The sequence below is a fragment of the Molothrus aeneus genome, chromosome 24 (assembly GCF_037042795.1).
Source record: "Molothrus aeneus isolate 106 chromosome 24, BPBGC_Maene_1.0, whole genome shotgun sequence".
In the NCBI taxonomy this organism is placed as follows: Eukaryota; Metazoa; Chordata; class Aves; order Passeriformes; family Icteridae; genus Molothrus; species Molothrus aeneus.
Window position 1 is genome coordinate 2,465,105 of NC_089669.1, and position 22,472 is coordinate 2,487,576.

The 22,472-nt window shown below is 57.6% G+C and overlaps 1 protein-coding gene across 1 annotated transcript; it reads right to left on the minus strand.

The window, feature by feature from the left end:
• Positions 1-328: 328 nt before the first annotated feature.
• On the minus strand, positions 329-21,004 carry TFEB (transcription factor EB). The gene is made up of 9 exons (XM_066565129.1): positions 20,476-21,004; positions 7,062-7,306; positions 6,128-6,382; positions 5,485-5,565; positions 4,820-4,940; positions 4,637-4,693; positions 3,625-3,700; positions 2,640-2,787; positions 329-2,024 (listed from the first exon to the last, which is right to left on the minus strand). The coding sequence occupies exons 2-9, from the start codon at positions 7,254-7,256 to the stop codon at positions 1,590-1,592; spliced, it is 1,368 nt and encodes a 455-aa protein (XP_066421226.1). The 5' UTR covers positions 7,257-7,306; positions 20,476-21,004; the 3' UTR covers positions 329-1,589.
• Positions 21,005-22,472: the final 1,468 nt, after the last annotated feature.

The following is a 22,472-nucleotide window of genomic DNA, read 5'->3' on the forward strand; positions in this document are numbered from 1 at the left end:
TGGTGGGGACAATTCTCTTTGCAGGCACTGATGGCTGCACACAAAGGGTGCCAAGGCCTCCTGTGAACACCCCCAGAGCTCCAGCCCGGAGCTCTGAGCTCTCCTGGATCCTCCTCTTCCTCATCTGGAGCTCCTCCCAGGTCACCCAGTGCCCCCTCAGGTCCCTGCCCTGCTCCAGCTCCTCCTCACTCTGCACTTCCCCGCACGCTCACGTCTCACAGACCCCTCTGTGGGGCTGGCCCCCACCTCCAACCCCAAATCCTGACACCAGGGGCCACCTGTGTCCCCCCAGGACATCCCTGTGATCCCCCAGGACATCCCTGTGTCCCCCCAAAACACCCCTGTGACCCCCCCCAGGACATCCCCGTGATCCCCCAGGACATCCCTGTGTCCCCAGGTCACCCCTGTGTCCCAGGTCACCCTTGTGACCTCCCAGGTCACCCAGCTCCAGGATGGGGACACAGAGCGACCCAGGGGGGACCATCCCCAAGGGGTCTCCTCTCCTCTCCAGCTTCCCTCTCCTCTCCCTCAAGAAACCCTGGAGGGTTTTCCAGCCTTCCCCTGCCCTTCCCAGCTCCCTCCCAGCTGGATTGGGAAGTCAGGACCTGAGGCAGAGCCCAGAGCAGCTCCCCAGTTCAGAGCTGTGGAACAAACTGGTGACACTGGGAGGAGAAAGAACCCCTGAATTCCCAGCTCGGGTTTGGCAGCTGGCACAAACCATTCCCTGCTCACAGCCTGGAGCTTCCTGCCCACGTGGAGCAGGACTTTCAAGAAGTACCTCCCAAAAAAAAGAAGTGGAAAACCCTTTTATCCTCCCAGGAAAACCCTTTTATCCTCCCAGGAAAACCCTTTTATCCTGCCAGGACAGAGCTGGGGGTGGCACAGGGCACAGACACTGGGTGGGGACACCTCCAGGACACTCAGGGCCACCTGGCAGCCTCGCCCTGAGGTTTTGGGGTGCTGGGGGTGACAACAGGGGGTTGCTGGAGCATCAACCTCCCCCCCATTCCAGGTGTTCTGGAAGCTTTAACACCCACCTGCAGACAACACCCCCAGTGGTGCTGTATTAATAAACACACTCTAATTAATTAACACCTTGTCACCCTGCTGGGAGCCCAGAGGCAGTGAGTGCTCCCAGCAAGGAGGAACTGGGTGGACTGGGAAGCATCCAGGGGCTGGGGAGGACTCGGTGGGGATGAAGGATCCCAGAGCAGGGTGAGGAGACACCAAACAGGACACAAAGCTCACGGCACCACCCTGGGGGCTCCAGGCTCCCAGGCACCACCCCGGGGAAGGGGGTGAGGCCAGGAGGCTTCAGCTGAAAGGCAAAGCAGCCCAGGTGTCGCTGCCAGGCTGTGGAATCTGCAGTCAGGCCAAGCCAGGAAGGTCCATCCTCCTCCCTCTCCTCCTCCTCCTCCTGGCCAAAAGAAGCTGTGACAGACTCGGTGGCACCCGAGCCCTCCTTGCATAGACAAAGGAACTCCTGGGAAGATCCAAGTGTGTGGTGGGACGGGCTCCTCCTGCCAGGAGGCTCCTGGGACTTGCCCACCCAAAGCTGTGCTGCAATCCCTGCCCTGGCAGCTCCCCCATCACAGCATGTCTGCGTCCTCCATGCTGAAGCTGCTGCGGCGGCTGCTGGCCTTGGAGGCCTCGGGGGACATGGCTGAGAACAAGGGGTCAGAGGCCAGGGGCAGCATCGTGTCCTGCATCAGCATCAAGTCCAGCTCCTTCTTGGATAGGGATGGGAAGGAGGAGCTGTGGCCGGGCTCCAGGCTGTCCGGGAAGGAGCCATCATCGAAGCTCAGGTTGTGGGTAAAGTCCAGCTGGTGATAGGGGGACTGAGGGGGCACGGGCAGCGCTGGCTGAGGCTGGGATTCGGCCTCTGGGGGTGGCAGCAGTGGCTCCAGGGTCCCCTCGTCCCCGCTGGCTTCTTGCTTGACCACTTGCTGAGCCAGCTCGGCCACGTTGACGCCCGAGGGCGAGGAGGTGGGCAGCCCATGGACACGCGCCTGCATCTCCAGCTCCTGCCAAGGGGACACAGAGGGGCGTTCAGGGCTGTGACACCGCACAGAGGTGAGAAGCTATTGAAGATTGCAATGCAGGATGTATTCCATTGCCATCTGTAGGGCAGATTACCTTTGTCAAGTGGGCAGTTTGCCTTATCTCTCTCTTTGAGTGACCACAATCACACCTCCCTCAGGAGGGGACCTGTGCTGATAACAGCCATTGAATGTCCCTGCATGGCTGATAAGAGCTACAGCATCCCATTGGGAGATGTGAGCCCAGAGGGAGGAGCCAAGCATTCCTACTCAGATATAATCCAGAGGTTTTTGAGACACCAGCACAGCTTCTCCACTGGATTCCCCAGAGGAACAGCAGCTGCCTCTTCTCATGCTCGATGCACATCTCACAAACTGTGCCCTCCAGTGTCCTCACAGGTGACCCCACAACTTTTCGTATAGTTTTAATATAATATACCTAATAAAATAATAAATCAGCCTTCTGAAACACGGAGTCCAATCCTCATCTCTTCCCTCATCCCAAGACCCCTGTGACCGTGACACCCTGGCCACGCCCTGGGTGGGGCAGGAGTGAGGGGCTGGTGGGGCTGAGGAGGGGCAGAGCCCAGGGGAGCTCACCTGGATGCGGAGCAGCAGCTGCTTGTTGGCCATCTCCAGGCGCCGGGAGTGGTTCTCCAGGTCCCGGGACCTCTGCAGGTCCTTCTGCATCCTCTTGATGTAGTCCACAGACGCCTTCAGGATTGTCCCTTTGTTCCAGCGCACGTCCCTGTCACCCAGCATGGAAAAAGGGATGGGCCTGGCTGCCAGCAGTGCGGCCACTCCCCTCTCCTCCACCCAAAAAGCCCTCGGTGACCCCAACCCTGTGTAGCCATGATATTTTATGAAAAATCTTTTCTTTAGGATTTTTTTCCTCCTGAGAAGCTGAGAGGCCTCAGGAACAAAATATAACCAGTGGTTATCTGCTGCTGTGCAATGCAACAGGTGCATCTGGGATTGGGCTCATGGGGTTGTTTCTAATTAATGGCCAATTACAGTCCAGCTGTCCAGACTGCCTCAGACAGTCTTTGTTATCCTTCTTTTTCTATTCTTAGCTAACCTTCTAATAAAATCCTTTCTTCTATTCTTTTAGTATAGTTTTAATAGAATACATATCATAAAATAACAAATCAAGCCTTCTAAAACATAAAGTCAACATTCTCATCTCTTCCCTCATCCTAAGGCCCCTGCAAACAGCACCACATTTCCTCATGGAAAGGGTGGTCAGGCTTTGGAAGGGGCTGCCCAGGCAGGTTTGGAGTGCCCATCCCTGCAGTGTCACCTGGATGTGGCACTCAGTGCTCAGTGGGGGATTGGGGACAGGCTGGATTTAATCTTTTCTCAGTGATTCTGGGGTTCTGTGTCATGCTCGGTGCACATCTCACAAACTGTGCCCTTCAGTGTCCTCACAAGTGACCCCACAACTTTTAGCATAGTTTTAATATAATATATCTAATAAAATAATAAATCAGCCTTCTGAAACATGGAGTCAACATTCTCATCTCTTCTCTCATCCTAAGACCCCTGCAAACACCACCAGAATCCTGCAGGAGCCGTGGATACCTACAGATCATTGGCTTTGGGGATCAGCATTCCCAGCTCCTTGATGCGGTCGTTGATGTTGAACCTTCGCCTCCTCTCGACTGTGGGTGAGAGGAGAGGGATGGAGGTGAGCAGGCAGCAAGCAGGGAAGGCTCTGTGTCCCTCCCACGTGTCCTTCCTGTCCCTCATGTCCCACATCCCTCTGCTGTGCTCCAAAGGAACTGGGGAGCCCAGGATGAGGAAACTCAGGAGCCAACCCTGCTCCATGCCTGGCCCAGCAGGTCTGATCCTCCCTCTGGGTTTGTCGCAGACATCTTTTATGGAAAATCCTTTCCTTTGGATTTTTCCTCCTGAGGAGCTGAGAGGCCTCAGGAACAAAATGTTACCAATGATTGTCTGCTGCTGTGCAATGCAACAGGTGCATCTGGGATTGGCCTCATGTGGTTGTTTCTAATTAATGGCCAATCACAGCCCAGCTGGCTCAGACAGAGAGTCCAAGCTACAAACCCTTGTTATCATTCCTTCTTATTCTATTCTTAGCCAGCCTTGTGATGAAATCCTTTCTTCTATTCTTTTAGTATAGTTTTAATGTAATATATATCATAAAATAATAAATCAAGCCTCCTGAAACATGGAGTCAGATCCTCGTCTCTCCCCTCAGCCTGAGGCCCCTGTGAGCACGGGCACAGGGTTCACATCTGGGAAGGGCTGGGCAGGATGGATCCCACTGGGAGGCACCAGCTGCCACATGGATCTGCCCCTGGTGCTGCTCTGGGGAAGCTCCTGGCAGGAAACCTCTCCTGGCTCTCCCATCTCTCCACCCTTGCTCCCTCACCATCCCTCTCTCCCACCTCTCCAGCTTTTTCAAAGGGTTCCCAACCAACCTGATCTCCCCCAGGTGTCCCCTGTACCCCACTGTGCACAGCCAGCAAGGAGGGGCTCAGGGGGCTCTCCTGAGGGTCAGCTGGGATGGGAAGGGGCCCCAGCTCAGAGGAATGAGGATGAAGAGTGATGGGGAAAGGCAGAGCTGAACTCACTCAGGTTGTGATTGTCTTTCTTCTGGCGCTCCTTGGCCAGGGCTCGGCTCTCGGCATCTGCAAGAGACCCGGGGTGTCACCCAGAGGGGACAAAGCTGCAGCTGGGCTGGCACTGGGGTCCCTGTACCCCCCTGGGGACAGGGCAGCCCCATTTTGGTGCCTTGCTCTGGGGCCAGGACGTACCTGTGAGTTCTCTCTTCTGGGTGAGCTCGGCGGGGCAGGAGCTGCTGGTGACACCAACGAGTGACGCTGTCACCTGAGGGTCCCCACTGTAGACATTCATGTGGCTGCTGGACATGGGCAGCTGCAAAGCAGAGGGACAGCTGGGTTAGCTCCATGCAGGGCTGGCCACCGTGATCACACCCAGCTGGGCAGCTGGAATTGTCCTCCCAGGTCCTTAAAGCAGCTTTCACCAGAGCAGAAAAGAAAACAGGACTTGAAAGGGCACAGCTGATCCCCTCCCATGGCCAACATCTAAAATAGGGCAGGTGAATCACAGCTGGGAAGGGCTGGGCAGGATGGATCCCACTGGGAGGCACCAGCTGCCACATGGATCTGCCCCTGGTGCTGCTCTGGGGAAGCTCCTGGCAGGGAAACCTCTCCTGGCTCTATCTCCCCACCCTCTCTCCTGCTTTTTCAAAGGGTTCCCAACTGCCCTCAAGGGGAAAAAAGCTGAAAATTTTATTCTTGTGGGTGTTGCAGTCTCCAAGGACAAGGCTGGCTGGGGCTGCCACCAAGGCACCGCTGTGGGGACATGGCAGAAGGTCCCGTCTGTGCCACCTCTGTACCTGCAAGGGCAGGGCTGTGACACCCCCAGGCCCAGCCCCTCCCTGTCACCCCCCACTCACCGTGTTGGGCATGTGGACTTCAGGGTTCATGTAGCCCAAAACATCATCCAGGCGCATGATGTCATCGATGACCTCATCAAACTGAAAAGGGAGAAGGACAAGTGACCGTGGGCTCCTCTGCCATTCCCAACACCCCGAGTTTCCCCAGCAGCCCGGGGAAAGCAAACAAACTCTACAACTTTGTGGAAGTTGTAAAGCTGTATGTTGAAAGTTGTATGTTTGTAACAGTGCTGGAGCATGTGGAGATCACTCTCTTTAAAAGGCCTGTGCACCTCTGGGAACTCCAGATCCTTTTTTATCCCCCTCTCAAATACACATGCGTGCCATTTCACAACAGGTACGTGCATATTTTTACTGATTTCATGTGACATTTGCCGCTAATTCTTCTTTATTAGAAAGAATTCTTGGGTCAGGTTGACCTGCTCTTGTAGCAGCCTCTGTCTCTCTGTCTCTTCACCCTTATTTCTGCCTTTTGGCTGAAGCAGTTTCTCTCAGCACAGACTTTTCACAAGAACAGGCAGCCAGACCAAACAGCTCCATTTTCAAACCACACACTTTTAACTCAAAGATGTACATCTCACCTAAACCAAAATGGATTTCTGCCATTTCTGGAGAATTTCCAGAGCAGGGGACAGGTGCTCACCTCCCTCTCGGGGTTGGAGCCGATGTTGAGCATGGCCATGGGGCTGTTGGGAGCGCTGTTGCCTGCCGAGGAGGACAGGACGTGGCCGGGCCGGACGCCGGGGGACGCGGCCGGGGGTGGCTTGGGAGAGTGGCTGGCGGGGCTGACGTGGGCAGCAAATTTGTTCCCGTAGGTCTCAGAGAGATAAGCCTGCACCTTCTTGTCCCGAGACTTCTGCAGGTGGTAGGTGGTGGGGTTCTCCAGGTAGGACTGGACCTGCAAGGGGGGGGACAGAACCCATCAGGGACCCAGGTGGAGGTGTGCCAGACACATTTTATGAAAAATCCTTTCCTTAGGATCTTTTCTCCTGAGAAATTGAGAGGCGTCAGGAACAAAATGGAAACAATGGTTATCTGCTGCTGTGGGATGCAACAGGTCCATCTTTGATTGGTCTCATGTGGTTGTTTTCAATTAATGGCCAATCACAGCCCGGCTGTCTTGGAGTCTCTGGTTAGTCACAAGATTTTATTATCATTCCACTCCTTTCCTTGCTGATGAAAATCCTCTCTTCTATTCTTTTAGTATAGTTTTAGTATATCATTTTCTTATAATAAATATAATATAATATAATATAATATAATATAATATAATATAATATAATATAATATAATATAATATAATATAACAATTATGTTATATTATATGGTATGATATGATATAATGTAATGTAATATAACATAATATCATATAATATACAATATATAATACTATATAATATATAATATATAGTAAATATACTATACTGTAATGTAATGTAACGTAATGTAATGTAATGTAATATATATAATAAAATAATAAATCAGCCTTCTGAAACATGGACTCAAGATCCTCATCTCTTCCCTCACCCTGGGACCCCTGTGACCGCCACCACCGCACGGAGGGGACACCACGGTACCTTGAGCACCTCTCCGGGCACGGGCGGTGGGGACTGGAAGTGGACGGGGGTGTTGATGGCAGGGCTGGAGGCCACGGGCATGCGCTGCTGCTGCATGTAGCTCATCATCATCTGCTGCTGCACCCGCTCCCGCTCGGCTTCCTGCTGCGCCTGCTGCTTCATCAGCTCCATCCGCAGCCCGATGCGCGACGCCATGGTGGCGCTGGGGGGTGCAGGCCACCAACCCGCCTGGCACACAGGTCACCCTGCCAGGAGGACACGGAACGTCACCCACAGCCTGCCAGGAGGGCACGGAACGTCACCCACAACCTGCCAGGAGGACACGGCACATCACCCACAGCCTGGCACAGCGGGGAAACTGAGGCACAGAGATATCCCAGAGCGCCCACTCTGGCACAGAGGTCACCCTGGCAGGAGGACACGGAATGTCACCCACAGCCTGCCAGGAGGACACTGGCAGCCTGGCACAGCGGGGAAACTGAGGCACAGAGAGACATCCACTCTGGCTCGTGATTAAACCATGAGGAGCATCCCAGGGCTGGCTGAGGACCTGGTGCCACCACCCAGCCTGGCTGTGAGACCCCCCCCCCCCCCCCAGCTGTGTCCTTACAGAAAACCAGGCTGAGGAAATCAAAAGCACCCCCAGGAATCTCTAGAGAAGGGAAACTGCCGAGGATGAGGATGGGGATGGGGAAGGGTGGCCAGAGCTGGGATGGACAAGGAGAGGGGGGAATTTAGGCTCTGGCAGGAAGGGAACCGCGATGGAGCAGCCAGGACCCCGCACTCACCCCGGAGCCACCTCCCAAACACGGCAGAGCCCAGAGTGAGCTCGGCAGCGAAAGGGAAAGAGAAAGTGAGGGCAGAGCAGCAAGAAAAGGCCGGAGGGTGCCAGGAGCCGGGGGCAGGAGCGGGCAAAGCCCGGCTCGGGACAAGGCGGGCTCTGTGCTCTGTGCACGCGAGCGCGGGGACGGGGGGGACCACAGCACCGCCCGCCCGGCACAGAGCGGCCCTTGTTCCCCGGGACAAAGGGGATGGTGGCTCCGGAGGCTGGGGGATGCCTGCCGGGGCTCCAGGAGCCACCCCCGGCCACCCCGGCAGGGCTGGGATGCAGGAGATGCTGCAGCAGCATCGCTGGGATGCAGGAGATGCTGCAGCAGCATCGCTGGGATGCAGGAGATGCTGCTGCAGCACGGCAGGGAAGCGGAGCACGGCAGGCAGAGGGAAAAGCTGCGAGGGGAAAGCAGAGAAATCTGCAGGGTTTTGCTGTTTAAATGCAAGTTCAGAGATGGAAGGGCCTCGGTGGTGACAGCCACAGCGAGCCGGTGCTATGAGTTACCCGGAGGGGAAATGAAATCAAGGCAGCGCCTCGGAGGATGACACAGCTCGAGAGCAGCTATTGAGCAGCCAGGGGAGGGGAATTAATCAGCCATGGTGGCCTGGCCCGAGGGGGATGGGAGCCCAGAGCCGGGGACAGCGAGCCACTGGAGCTTCGTGAAGGGGGATGTGGGAACAGACCTGGAGGAGGGCACAGGGGGGGCGCTGGGGTGAGAAACAGAAGCCTGGAAAAGACCCCAGAGAGGATGGAACAAGGCTGAGTTAAGGGGGAAACCCACGAGGGATGTACAACCCCAAACCAAGAATTAAGAGGGAAACCCAAGGGGGATGTACAACCCCAAACCAAGGCTGGATTAAGGGGGGAACCCACCAGGGATGGACAACCCCAAACTAAGAATTAAGAGGGAAACCCACGGATCCACGGGGGACGTACAACCCCAAACCAGGGCTGAGTTAAAGGGGAAATCCACAGGGGATGTACAACCCTAAAACAAGGCTGGATTGAGGGGGAAACCCACCAGGGATGGACAACCCTAAGGCAAGAATTAAGAGGAAAACCCACGGGGGATGTACAACCCCAAACCAAGGCTGGATTGAGGGGGGGATGCCCACAGGGGATGCCCACAGGGGATGTAAAACCCCAAACATGAAGGGAAGGGAGAGAGGCTTTTCTCAAGAAGGGCTGGCACTCGTGGGTGTCACGGGAAGCCACCCACAGCACCCACTGAGCCCTGCTGGCCCTGGTGCAGGTCCCCCCAGCTGCCCCCTTACAGAAAACATGGCTGGGAGAGTCAAAAACTGCCAAGAGGAGGTGCAGAAGATGAGGATGAGGATGGGGAAGGGTGGCCAGGGCTTGGTTTGGTGAGAAGAAGGGGGAAATAGGGTCAGGTTTAAAATAACCCCTTTGGTTCTGCTTGGCTTCCCCCCCCCTCCCCAGCCCCCAAAATGCTGAGCAGCTTCTGCTTTCACTCTGAGTCAGCCCTGCAGGAGGGACAGGATGGGGACATGGGGCCCACCCTGGGGACACATCCCACCCTCCCCTGGCCCACAGGGACAGCCACGGGAGCCCATGGAAACGGCAGCTCCATCTTGTTATTCCTGGGAGGGCACCCAGTGCTTCTCCCACTGAGCCAGAGCCACCAGTGGGAGCCCCAGACTGGTCCATACTGGGAGAGCCTCAGCCAGCCTCGTCCCTGGAGGCTGCGACACCCACAAGAATCAATTTTCCAGCTTTTCTTCCCCCTTTTGAGGGCAGTTGGGAACCCTTTGAAAAAGCTGGAGAGGCTGGAGAGAGAGAGAGAGAGAGCAAGGGTGGGGAGATGGAAAAGTCAGGAGAGGTTTCCCTGATTTTTGCACAGGGAGGCACCACTGGAGCGGGAGATGGAGCAGTCGGGAAGGGGATGTGATGGAGGGGTTGAAAGGGAGGGAAAATCTGGATGATCCCAGCCCCTCTCCACAGCCCAACTCCACTTCTCCAGTCGGGAGGAAGGCGGGACAGGGGCTGACCAGGCTGCAGCCCCAGGGAATGCATCTCTCTTCCAAACGTCCCTGTGCTGCTCAGCAGCTCCGCTATTCCTGGATATTCCTGATTATTCCTGGTTATTTCTGGTTATTCCTGGTCATTTCTGGATATTTCTGGTTATTCTTGGTTATTTCTGGTTATTCCTGGTTATTTCTGGCTATTTCTGGATATTTCTGGTTATTTCTGGATATTTCTGGTTATTTCTGGCTATTCCTGGTTATTCTTGGTTATTTCTGGTTATTCTTGGTTATTTCTGGATATTTCTGGTTATTTTTTTCTGGTTGTTTATTTCTGGTTATTCCTGGTTATTTCTGGTTATTCTTGGTTATTTCTGGATATTTCTGGTTATTTATTTCTGGTTATTCCTGGTTATTTCTGGTTATTTCTGGTTATTCTTGGTTATTTCTGGTTATTTCTGGATATTTCTGGTTATTTATTTCTGGTTGTTTATTTCTGGTTATTTCTGGTTATTTCTGGTTATTCCTGGTTATTTATTTCTGGTTATTTATTTCTGGTTATTTCTGATTATTTCTGGTGATTCCTGGTTATTTATTCCTGGTTATTCCAGGTTATTCCTGGCCCTTCCATGCTCTCCCTCCAGGGCTGTGATATCAGCAAGAGTCCCCCTGGCACTGGGGGGGGGGGGGTGGCTCCAGCTGGAGGATCCCCAGAGCTGCTCCAGGAGGTGACAGAGCCCCGAGCTGTCCCCCAGCCCTGCGGCGGTGACACGGGGGGGGTGACACGGGGGGGTGACACGGGGGCGGTGACACGGGGGCGGTGACACGGGGGGGTGACACGGGGGCGGGGTGACACCGGGGGGGGGGTGACACGGGGGGGGTGACACGGGGGCGGTGACACCGGGGGGGGGTGACACGGGGGGGTGAGACGGGGGCGGTGACACGGGGGGGTGACACGGGGGCGGTGACACCGGGGCGGTGACACCGGGGCGGTGACACCGGGGGGGTGACACGGGGGGGTGACACGGGGGCGGTGACACGGGGGCGGTGACACCGGGGGGGTGACACGGGGGCGGTGACACGGGGGGGGTGACACGGGGGCGGTGACACCGGGGGGGTGACACGGGGGCGGTGACACGGGGGGGTGACACCGGGGCGGTGACACCGGGGCGGCTGCTCAGCAGCCACTGCTCGGTGCAGGAGGGGACATCGGGCGCTGCCCCGCAGCCCCGTGGCCGGTGGCAGAGCCACTGCTCGGGCTGGCGGTGCCACCTGAAGGGGGACACAGCACCTGCAGTGTCCCCAGGCCCAGGTGTGGCTGAGAAACCTGAGCTGCCCCCCCCGGGGGCATTTTCCAGATTTAGCCGCAGGGATCGCGTTACCCTGCCGGGGGAGGTGGCACTGAGGTGGCTCTGAGGTGGCACCGGGTGCCTGGCACACACCTCCTGCCACCCTCTGGGTGATGAGAACCCCCCAAAGCCACTGCACCAGGCCCCTGCTGGGTTTGATTTCCCGCTCGATCGGGGCCGTTTAGGAGTGGAAAAATCAATGAGCAGCTCCAGGAGGAAGAGGGGACAGCAGGGGGACAGCAGGGGGACAGGGCAGGGACCATCACCCACCCACCCAGAGCCCAGCTGGGCTGGGGACTGAGGGAAAAGGAGAAGAAAGAAGTGAAAACAGCTTTGCTGCTCACCACGGGCCAGCCCAGCCTTCCCTTCCTTCCTTCCCTCCTTCTTTCCTTCCTCGCTGTTGATTTTCAAACCCAGGGGTGGCAGGGAGGGAGCACCAGGGCCCCAGGCTTTGTTCTGAATGTCACCAAGCTGTCACCTTGTCACACACTCACAAAACCACCCCGTGTGTGCCCCAGCCTGGGGACGGGCTCTGCTGTCACCCTGCTGGGACAGGGGACAACGAGGCTGGGGTTACCTGGGTGCAGAACAGAGGGGACTGGGGACCCTGAAGGTGCCAGCAGGTCACTGAGGGGTTTGGGGACTCTGCAGGTCACTGAGGGGTTTGGGGACCCTGCAGGTCACTGAGGGGATTGGGGACCCTGCAGGTGGCAGGACCAGCAGGTCACAGAGGGGATTTGGGGACCCTGCAGGTCACAGAGGGGATTTGGGGACCCTGCAGATCACTGAGGGGTTTGGGGACCCTCCCAGTCCAGGCCCAGCAGGTCACAGCTCCCCCTCACCCCAGGCCAGCCCCAGTTCCTCATTTTCAGCAGCCACATGGGGTGCAGGAGGGGAAGTTACAAAAAAAAAAAAAAACCCTCTCCAAAGCTGCTTGTTTGTTTTTTGGTTTGTTTTTTGTCACTGCATCCCAGGAGTGAGCAACAGGGCTGAGAAAAAGCGTGGAAAAATTGATGCAGCCACTGCCACAGGGGACAGGGGACAGGGCTGGGCGTGTGCCAGGGACACCTCTGTACATTGCAGAGGGACAAAAGCTGTCCCTTGTCACTGCAGGGGATGTGGCACCGCAGGGATCCCTCAGCCCCCATGTGCCCAGGGTGGGGGCAGAGCAAGCACCTGGATTATGGGGGGAAAAGAGGCTGGAAAAGGCAAAATCTGGGGAGCTGGCAGGAAAGATGGAGAGAGAAAAGGGCCTGGGAGTGCCAGGACAAGGGAGAATGGTTTCAAACTGCCAGAGGGCAGGGAGGGATGGGATCTGGGGAAGGAATTGTTCCCTGGGAGGGTGGGGAAGCAGGGCTGGAATCCCCAGAGGAGCTGTGGCTGCCCCGGGCCGGGCTGGACAGGGTTTGGAACAACCCTGGTGTCCCTGCCCGTGGCATGAGCCGAGCTCTGAGCTCCCCCAGAACTGTGAGCACACAGCTCAGCAGCACCTGGGGGCCCTGCAGCCCTCCCAGCTGTCCCCAGGGTGGCAGTGGCACAGGGACACCTGTGTGACAGTGCTGGGGACACCCCCAGGTGCTCTGCACCACGTCCCCAGGTACAGACAGAGCCAGGCCAGGGGTGCAGCTGGAGCCAGGTGGCCCTGCCCAGCTGGGAGCAGCCTCGGGGCACTCAGCCACACTTGGCAAGGCCACCAGGGGCTGATTCATGGCCTGACAGGGCACCCCCAGGGCCAGGGCCCAGCCAGAATCCTCCCTGGCAACGCTCAGGGTGGGCAGCTCCAGGACAGGGGCTCAGGAGAGGATTCCTCACACAAACCTGGCAGCAGGGCCGTGCTTGGAAACCCCTGATCCATCACCAACCTGGCCAGAGGCTCCACAGATCCCATCCAGCCTCGGGGATGGGGATGGGGGGGGAAACAGGAAAATAACCCCATTTCCAACCCCAGAGAGCAGCAATGCTGGATGGGGAGATCATCACCCACCCAGGAGCTGTGTGGGACCCCTGGGAGCCATCCCAGCCCCATCCAGGGGCTCCTTCCACCCAGGATCAGAGTTCCTGGCAGCCCTGGGAACCATCCCAGGAGCTGTGTGGGACCCCTGGGGACCACCCAGAGGTTCCTTCCACCCAGGACCTGTTTGGGACAGGGTTCTGGGAGCCATCCCAGCCCCATCCAGAGGCTCCTTCCACCCAGGATCAGAGTTCCTGGGATCCCTGGGGACCATCCCAGCCCCATCCAGAGACCCAGCCCCATCCAGAAGCTCCTTCCACCCAAGAGCAGAGTTCCTGTGAGCCCAGGAACCATCCCAGGAGCTGTGTGGGATCCCTGGGAACAATCCCAGCCCTATCCAGGGGCTCCTTCCACCCAAGAGCAGAGCTCCTGGGATCCCTGGGGACCATCCCAGCCCCATCCAGGGGTTCCTTCCATCCAGGATCAGAGTTCCTGGGATCCCTGGGAGCCATCCCAGGAGCTGTGTGGGATCCCTGGGAGCCATCCCAGCCCCATCCAGAGGCTCTTTCCACCCAGGGGCAGGGCTCTGGTATCCTTGGGAACCATCCCAGCCCCATCCAGAAGTTCCTTCCCCCCAGGAGCTGTGTGGGCCAGGGTTCCTGTGACCCCTGGGAACCATCCCAGCCCCATCCAGGGGCTCCTTCCACCCAAGAACAGAGTTCCTGTGACCCCAGGAACCATCCCAGGAGCTGTGTGGGACCCCTGGGAACCATCCCAGCCCCATCCAGAGGCTCCTTCCCCCCAGGAGCTGTTTGGGCCAGGGTTCCTGTGACCCCTGGGGACCATCCCAGCCCCATCCCGAGCCTCCTTCCCCACACCCCGAGCCCGCAGCCCTGCAGAAGGCAGGAGGAGCAGGCAGAGGAGGGGCTTGGCAGAGCCGGCCCGGGGTCAGTTGACAGCAGCACCGAGGCTCTGAGTCACCAGGACTGTTTTTAGCACCGGCATGTCAGCAACGTGGAGCTGGACGTTGTTAACAGGAGCTGGGTCAGAGGCCAAATGTTTTCCCTGCCCCCTGTTCCCTGGAAAGGGCTGAGGGATCCCACAGGAAAAAAAACATGACCCAAAGAGCCAGGTAAGCCTGGCACACCCAGGAGGGGTCAGGGAGGTGGTGGAGGGAGAAGCATCAGGCCCTGATGGCACACAGGGCTGTGTCCTTTGTGCCACTGAATTAAAAAAACCCCATTAAAAACCCCCTTGGTGGTGCCAAGGTGTGGGCAGGAGAGCCCAGCTGGGCTTGGCAGCCATTAAGGGGTTAATAACACACACACACAGCCTTGCTCTGGTGCCTCTCCATCCCAAAAAATCCTCTCTTTTAGCCCCAAAAAACCCACCCAGCTCAGGGATGGCTGCAGAGCATCCCCCAGCTGGGCTTGGCAGGGGGAGTTTGGCAACTCCTGGCCAGGTTTGGGGACAGGGAGAGGCAAAGGGACCTCCCCAAAAGAGGGGCCAGACCCTCCAAACAGAGCTGGGCAGGAGCTGCAGAAGAGCCCTGATGGAAACATCACTGGGAATTCACAGCCCCTGTCCCCCCTCCGGGGCAGCAATTAAAAATAAAGGTGTGAACAGGCAGGAGGATGGGCCGAGGCACCACCCCGGGCACGGTGATTAATCAGGACAGAGGAAGGGACCGAGGTGACCTTGGGAGGCTCCAGGTCCTGCTGCACATCCCGGGAAAGGAGGGAAAAAGGAGATTTGGGAGCGCAGCCCCCAAGGAAAAGCCCGGCCCGGGGTCACTGCGGGCGGTTTGGGTGCTGGCCTTTGGAAATAAGCGCATAAATGGGCAATGAGGGGAACTGGCAGGGCTGACGCTGCTCCAGGGGGCTGGGACAGCGCTGCCACCCGCCCCAAAACCCTAGAAACCATCCCTGAAAGGCGGGGGGGGAATAATCCTAAAAACTGGGGAGAAATCACCCCAGAAAAGAAAGAGAAACCAGCCCAGAAAAGGAAAAGAAATCACCCCAGAAAGGGGGGAGAAACCACACAGTAAGTGGAGGAGAAACCACCCCAGAAAGGGGGGAGAAATAATCCCAGAAAGTGGAGAGAAACCACACAGAAAGTGGGGAGAAATAATCCCAGAAAGTGGAGAGAAACCATCCCATAAAGTGGAGAGAATCCACCCCATAAAGTGGAGAGAATCCACCCCATAAAGTGGAGAGAAATAATCCCAGAAAGTGGAGAGAAACCACACAGAAAGTGGGGAGAAACCACCCCAAAAAGTGAGGAGAAATCTCCCCAAAAAGTGAGCAGAAACCACCCAGAAACTGGGACGAACCACCCCATAAAGTGGCGATGCTCGAACAAAACCAGCCCGGCAGCTCCGGGCGCCCCAAGCTCCCGGTGCCACCAGCGCCAGGTGACAGCGGCCACCCCCTGTCCCCCTGTCCCCCAGCCGGTGCCAGAGGCGCTCCCAGCACCGCCTCCATCCCTCCCTCGCAGCCCCGTGCTGCCACAAGCATGTAATATTTATAAATATTTATAAATACACATGTCCAGCCCCCCAGCACCCAGCCCGGAGCCTCGGCGGAGGCAGAGCTCGTGGAACCAGGCCTCAGGAATAAATTAACAAATCGGGGACAGCCCCTGCCTTGCCCTCCCAAACCAGCCTGGGGGATGCCGTGCCCCCCCCCCCCAAGCCCTGGCATCCCCTCCCGTGCCCACCTCGCCCGCTCTGGAGGGGTTCGTGCTGTGCCCTCCTTGGTGCCAGGCTCTGCCCGCAGCTTTTCCTGCTCCCTGAAGGTCAAACTGATCCCTGGGGAGCCCCTGCTGCCAGCCCAGCCCCTGGCCTGGCACGGCGCCTCCTCGCCCAGGCACGTTGCTCTGCTTGGAGCCTTGCAGCAGCTCGGAGGGTTTTTTTCCTCACCCAGCTGGGATTTCTCCTTTTCCTGCCCCTTTTCTCCAAAATGTTCAGCCAAACCTGCTCCCTCCTCACCTGGCAGCAATCTCCCCAAAATCCAACTGGGATTTCTCCTTTGCCTGTCCATTTTTGCTCTCTCCTCACCTGGCAGCAATCTCCCCTAAATCCAGCTGGGATTTCTCCCTTGCCTGTCCATTTTTGCCCCCTCCCAGCCATCTGTGCCAGGTGGATGCAGCCCCTTCCTCGTTTCCTCCAAAATATTCTCACCCCGCAAAATCCAACTGGGATTTCTCCTCTGCCTGTCCATTTTTGCCCCTTCCTCACCTGGCAGCAATCTCTGCCAGGTGGGTGAAGCCCCTTCCTCGTTTCTTCCAAAATATTCCCAATCCCAGAAATCTCCCGGGCACGTTGCTCTGCTTGGAGCCCTGCAGGAGCTCGGAGGTTTTTTTTCCTCACCCAGCTGGGATTTCTCCTTTTCCTTCCCCCGTTTTGCCCAAAATGTTCAGCCAAACCTGCTCCCTCCTCACCTGGCAGCAATCTCTCCTAAATCCAACTGGGATTTCTCCTTTGCCTGTCCATTTTTGCCCCTTCCTCATCTGGCAGCAATCTGTGCCAGGTGGGTGCAGCCCCTTCCTCATTTCCTCCGAAATATTCCCAAAATCCCGAGGGCACAGCCTGGGCAGGAGCCAGCTCTGCTGGTCCCTGAGGCTCCAAGAACCGCCCCCCCCGCCCCCCAGCCATCCCCACACTGGGAATTTCAGGTTTATCCGGAATTTGCACCCATTTAAGCAAAGGAGGCAGAGCTCAGGGTGTGGGGAGTTTGTTTGGAGCCAAAAGCGCTCCGAGGAAAGGTGACAAAACCCCGGGGGCAATTCCTAGAAGAGGCTTTCAAGATAAGGTGGCACAGCCTGTAGGGACATTGGGGACACCTTGAGCCCTGCCCAGGTGAGCCCAGCCAGGTGATCCCACCCAAACCATCCCACGGTGCCCATCCCAACGCTCCTGCAGCAACAAAACCCCCCCAGAACTGTCCCTGGCCCCCCAGAGATGGAGAATCCCCCATTCCTGCTTTTCTCAGCCTCTCAGGAAGGTGAGGAGCAGCACCCAGGGCTCGTCCTGGAGCACAGGACTCCCCCATTCCTGGGAATTCCTGGGAATTCCACTTCAGGGGAGCCCTGATGTGCAGGGAAATCCACTGAGAACACCTGCCCCAAGCACCAGCCAGGTGCCAGCAGGAGGGACAGGAATTTGGGAGGGATGAGGGAAGAGCCATGGGGGCTCTTCCTGGACGTGCCAGAGAGAGGAAAAAGAAGATGAGCACAAAATCCCAGCGTGGCCAGGGAGAGATCCCCCCCCTTTCACCCCCCAAAGTGTCACAGAGCTGGTGACGACGGCCACAGAGCCACCAGAGTGACCCCAGCAGCCTCCACACAGCTTGGGAAAGCTCATGGAGGTGGTGAAGGCCACCACAGGGAGGTGACAGCACACCTGGCACCTCTGAGCACCCTCTGCTCTTCTATGGGGCTGTCAAACACCCAGCACCGGCTCCCTGGGGTCCCTCTCAGCAAACAGGGCTCTGGGAAGTTGTCACAGAGCTGCCACCGGGACATGTGGCAGCACTGCCAGCCCCACACCACCCGGGACCAGATTTTCTTTGTGTTTCTATTCTCTTTTTTTTTTTTTTTGCTTTTTTTTTTTCAATTTTTAATTTTTTTAAAGGAAATTTCCTCCAACATCTGCCTGCCCCTGACCCCTGTCTGCTCCCTCTTTGCCTGGGATATGGGATAACCCCACACAGGGCACTGACAAAACAGCTCCCCTTGAGGCAAACCCAGCTTGAGGTGCCCTCTAAAACCACCCCAAAAAATTCCAGATGGGAATTTTTGTCCCCACAGAGGGGACAGGGGTGTGGCAGCTCCATCCCTGCCACCTACACCCCAGCAAAGGAGGGAGAAACATCAAATCCAGGGGTGAGGTCCCATCACACCAGATCCCCAGCTCCCCATTCCAGCACCCCACGACACGAGGATGTTTTTTACCCTCAGCATTGTGGATTTTTGGAAGGGGACACCCTCCCAAATCCCATTTCCCTGGTTTTTGGGCTGCTCAGCCATGGGAATGGTGACCCTCCCACATCATCCCAAGGGGCTCTTCCCATTCCCATTCCCATTCCAGCATTTCCAGGAAAACAGGGCAGGGCAGACCAGGAACACACACACACACGTGCAGTGTGGAAAAAGCAATAAAATCTAAAATCCCTGGCTGGGCTCACAGCTCCATCCCAAACACCCGGATGCTGGATGGCCCCATCCAGCAGCTCCACCCCAGCACAGTTTGCAGTTTCCTACTGATAAGGGTGGGCAGATCCCTCAGAAAACACCAAACACGCGGGGCCGGCATCCCTCGGGAAGTGAACCCAGGATTCAGCAGGAAATAAACCCAGAATTCAGCAGGAAACCAACCCAGCATCCCTTGGAAAACACCTCCATGTGCTGCCCTGACCCACCACCAGCACCAAATCTGGGTGTTCCCCCCAAATCCAGCCACCCCAAATCTGGATATTCCCCCCAAATCCAGCCAACCAAATCTGGGTGTTCCCCCCAAATCCAGCCACCCCAATCTGGGTGTTCCCCCCAAATCCAGCCACCCCAAATGTGGGTGTTCCCCCCAAATCCAGCCACCCCAAATCTGGATATTCCCCCCAAATCCAGCCACCCCAATCTGGGTGTCCCCCCCAAATCCAGCCACCCCAAATCTGGGTATTTCCCCCGAATCCAGCCACCCCAAATCTGGATGTTCCCCCCAAATCCAGCCACCCCAATCTGGGTGTCCCCCCCAAATCCAGCCACCCCAAATCTGGGCGTTCCCCCCAAATCCAGCTACCAAATCTGGGTGTTCCCCTCAAACCCAGCCACCAAATCTGGGTATTTCCCCCAAATCCAGCCACCCCAATCCCAAATTCCCACTGCTCCTCAGCACGTGCTGCCCTGACCCACCACCACCACCCCAAATTTGGGTATTCCCTCCAAACCCAGCCACCTCAATCTGGGTGTTCCCCCCAAATCCAGCCACCCCAAATCTGGGTGTTTCCCCCAAATCCAGCCACTCCAATCCTAAATTCTCACTGTTCCTCAGCACATGCTGGCCTGACCCACCACCAGCACCAAATCTGGGTGTCCCCCCCAAATCCAGCCACCCCAAATCTGGGTGTCCCCCCCAAATCCAGCCACCCTAAAACTGGGTATTTCCCCCAAACCCAGCCACCCCAATCCCAAATTCCCACCCTTCCCCAGCTTTGGGATTTCCACCCTCCTGCAGCAGGTGAGCCAGAGCAGGCTGGGAGAAACCAGCCCCATCCATTCCCAGCTCGGAGCAGCCGTGCATGAAGCCAAGCAAACATGGCAGGGAAGTACAGAGAAGGGGGGGGAAAAGAAAAAATAACCCCCCCAAAGGCTCCCTTCGCTGCCTGCCGGACTCTGTTATATAAAAAACACCAACTCCCCCCGTGCCCCAAGGGGGGGAACACGCCGGGATTCCTGGAAACGAGCCCTGCTTTCCCCGGACTCGCACCGGTTTATTTATTTATCTTACACCAGCACAATAACCACCAGATTTTCTTCGTGTTTCTATTCTTCTTTTTTTTTTTTAAGGGTTTGGTTGGTTTGTTTTTTTTTTTTTTTTTTGGTTTTTACTTTTTTAAGGAAATTTCCCCCATCATCTGACTGCCCCCAAGCAGTCTCGGGGCTGCGTAATCCTTTCCTGCCTCGTAATTAATTCATGAATGTAATTAATCGGTCCGGGCAGCCCCCTCTATTCGCCCCCAAATTCCCCAGGAAGGGGGGACACGCTGTGTGTCCTCTTGGTGACCCCCCTAAAAGCCGTGTGACACGAGGTATCCCAATTTCCCCATTTTTTCTAAATGGGAGAAGTCCCCACTTTGCGTCCCTCAAACCGGGGGTGCCGGGGACCCTCCGGGTGTCCCGGAGCATCCGTGCCTCAGTTTCCCCAGGCGTGCAGCACCGTGTTCGGGGGGGGCTGCCCATGGGAAAGGCGACCCGGGCAGGTCCCCCCGAACTGCCGGGGCTCTCACAGACCCCCGGGACCGCCGGGTTTTGGGACGAGCTGCTGGAGACCCCCAAAACCTCCGCGCCCCGCAGCAGCCAGGCTGGAGCCTCCCAGGGGCGAGGGGGTGGGCGATTATTTTCAGCAAAATAAGGGGGGAAAAAAGCAACTCCGAGTTCAGAGCGCTCCGGGATGGCGCAGGACAGGGGGGAGCACCCCAAAACCGCCCCAGCACCCCCACAAGGTGGGCTCCAAGCCGAGGGAGCCCCGCTGCGCGGCTGCCGAGCCCCCCCCGGCCCCCGGGACCCCCGTCCTCCCACTCACCCGTGGGGAACGGCGAGGAAACGAAGTGGTTCGGCTGCGCTCGGCTCTGCTCGGCCTCGTTCGGCTGCGCTCGGCCCAGCTCGGTTCGGCCCCTCGGCTCGGTTCGGCCCCGCTCGGCTGCGCTCGGGTCGGCTCAGCCCAGTTCGGCCCCGCTCGGGTCAGCTCGGATCTGTTCGGACTCGCTCGGCTGCGCTCGGCCCGGCTCGGTTCGGTTCCTGGGCTCAGCTCAGCTCAGTTCGGCCCCACTCGGCTCGGTTCGGCTGCGCTCGATTCGACTCCTCGGCTCAGTTCGGCTCCACTCGGCTCTGCTCGTCCCGGCGCGGTTCTGTCGGGCTCCTCGGCTCGGCGCAGTCCGGCCCGGTTGGGCTCGGCTCGGCCCGGCCCGGTTGGGCTCGGTTCTGTTGAGTTCCTCGGCCCGACTCGGTTCGGCTCGGTTCTGTCGGGCCTCTCCGCTCGGCTCAGCGCAGTCCGGCCCGGTTGGGCTCGGCTCGGCCCGGCTCGGCCCCGTGCCGAGGGAGGGCAGCAGCAGCGCCCGCCCGGCCCGGCGCGGCCCGTTCCGCTGCCCTCGCTGCGCTCCCGGCCCCGGGCACGCCGGGAGCTGCAGTCCGCGCCTGCCGGGACTTGTAGTCCCCGCCCGGCCACGGCGGAGTTCGGGCTTGGAGCTTTCCTGCCCTGAAAAGGGGGGGAGCCTCCCCAAAAATGCTTCTTTTTTTTTTTTTTTTTTGTTTCCTCTAAAGTGGGTGTTTCCACCCCAAAAACGGCTCGGGAGAGGAGGGATGGGGTGGGAGGTGAAGGCAGCGCTGTGTTGGGGTTGTGCAGTGCCGTGAGCCAGGATGGTGCATCCCTTTCTGTCAGGAACACGAGGGATCGTGGAGCTCCTTGCACCACGATCCTACATTTACATCCCTTAGGATTAGGATCACAGGGGGATCATGGAGCTCCTTGCCCCAGGATCCTGCATCCCTTTGGACTGGGATGACACAGGGATCGTGGAGCTCCTTGCACCAGGTTTTTACCACTCCTTGCACCACGATCCCCCAGCCGTTTGTGGCCCTGGCAATGCCCCCACACCCACCCTGATTTCCCTCCTGACCCCGCTCAGCCCCTCTGACCCCCAGCCCAAACACGGGACACCGATCAAAAGCCAAACGCCGCCGTTATCACCCAATTAAAGGATTTTTTTTCTCCCAGCTCCAGCTTTCCGGAAAACAAAGGCACAGTCACACACACCCCTTCCAGCAAGTGGAAATTCCTGCTGCTGGTCTTCTGGGAATGGGCAGGAGCCTTCCAGCTTCCATCCAAACTTTTGGCCATGGAATGATGCTGGGAATCCTTCAGAAGCTCGGGAAATCCCCACGAGGTTCCTGATGGGTCTGGGCAGGTCCTGCAGGGAGCAAAGGGGACAGCAAAGAGCAGAAGGACGTGGTCAGCCTTTGCTGGCCACCACCACCCTGTTTCCAGCAGAAAATTCCCATTGCAGAGGGAGGAGGAGGAAGAGGAGGAGGAGGATGAGGAATGCCCTTCCCTGCTGTCGGTGCCCTCCTAATCTCGGTCTCAGCGCGCTCAGCCTGTGTCAATATTTTGACTCAAAGCTCGGGGCACTTTGTGTCCTTCCCCCGGGAGGTGACAGAGCCGTGAGCGCATCTGAGAGCGAGCTCCGGTGATAAAGAACTGCTAAAAATCTAAAAAACCACTCTGGGTGCTGGGAAAGAGCGGGGTCACCCAGCCTCCCTCTGCCCAGGGCGTTCCCCATCCCCTTGGGCCACACCCTGCCATTCCCAATATTCCAGTGAGGTTTTCCAAAGGCTTTTTTCAGGGCTCAAGGGTCATTTGGGTGTCACGATAAAGAAGTTCTGGTGATAAAAAGTTCTAAGAAACTGGAAAAGAGCAGGGTGAACCAACCTCCCCCTGCCCAGGGTGTTCCCCATCCCCTTGGGCCACACCTCCTCCCAATTCCCGATATTCCAGTGCAGTTTTCCAGCCCCATTTCAGGCCCC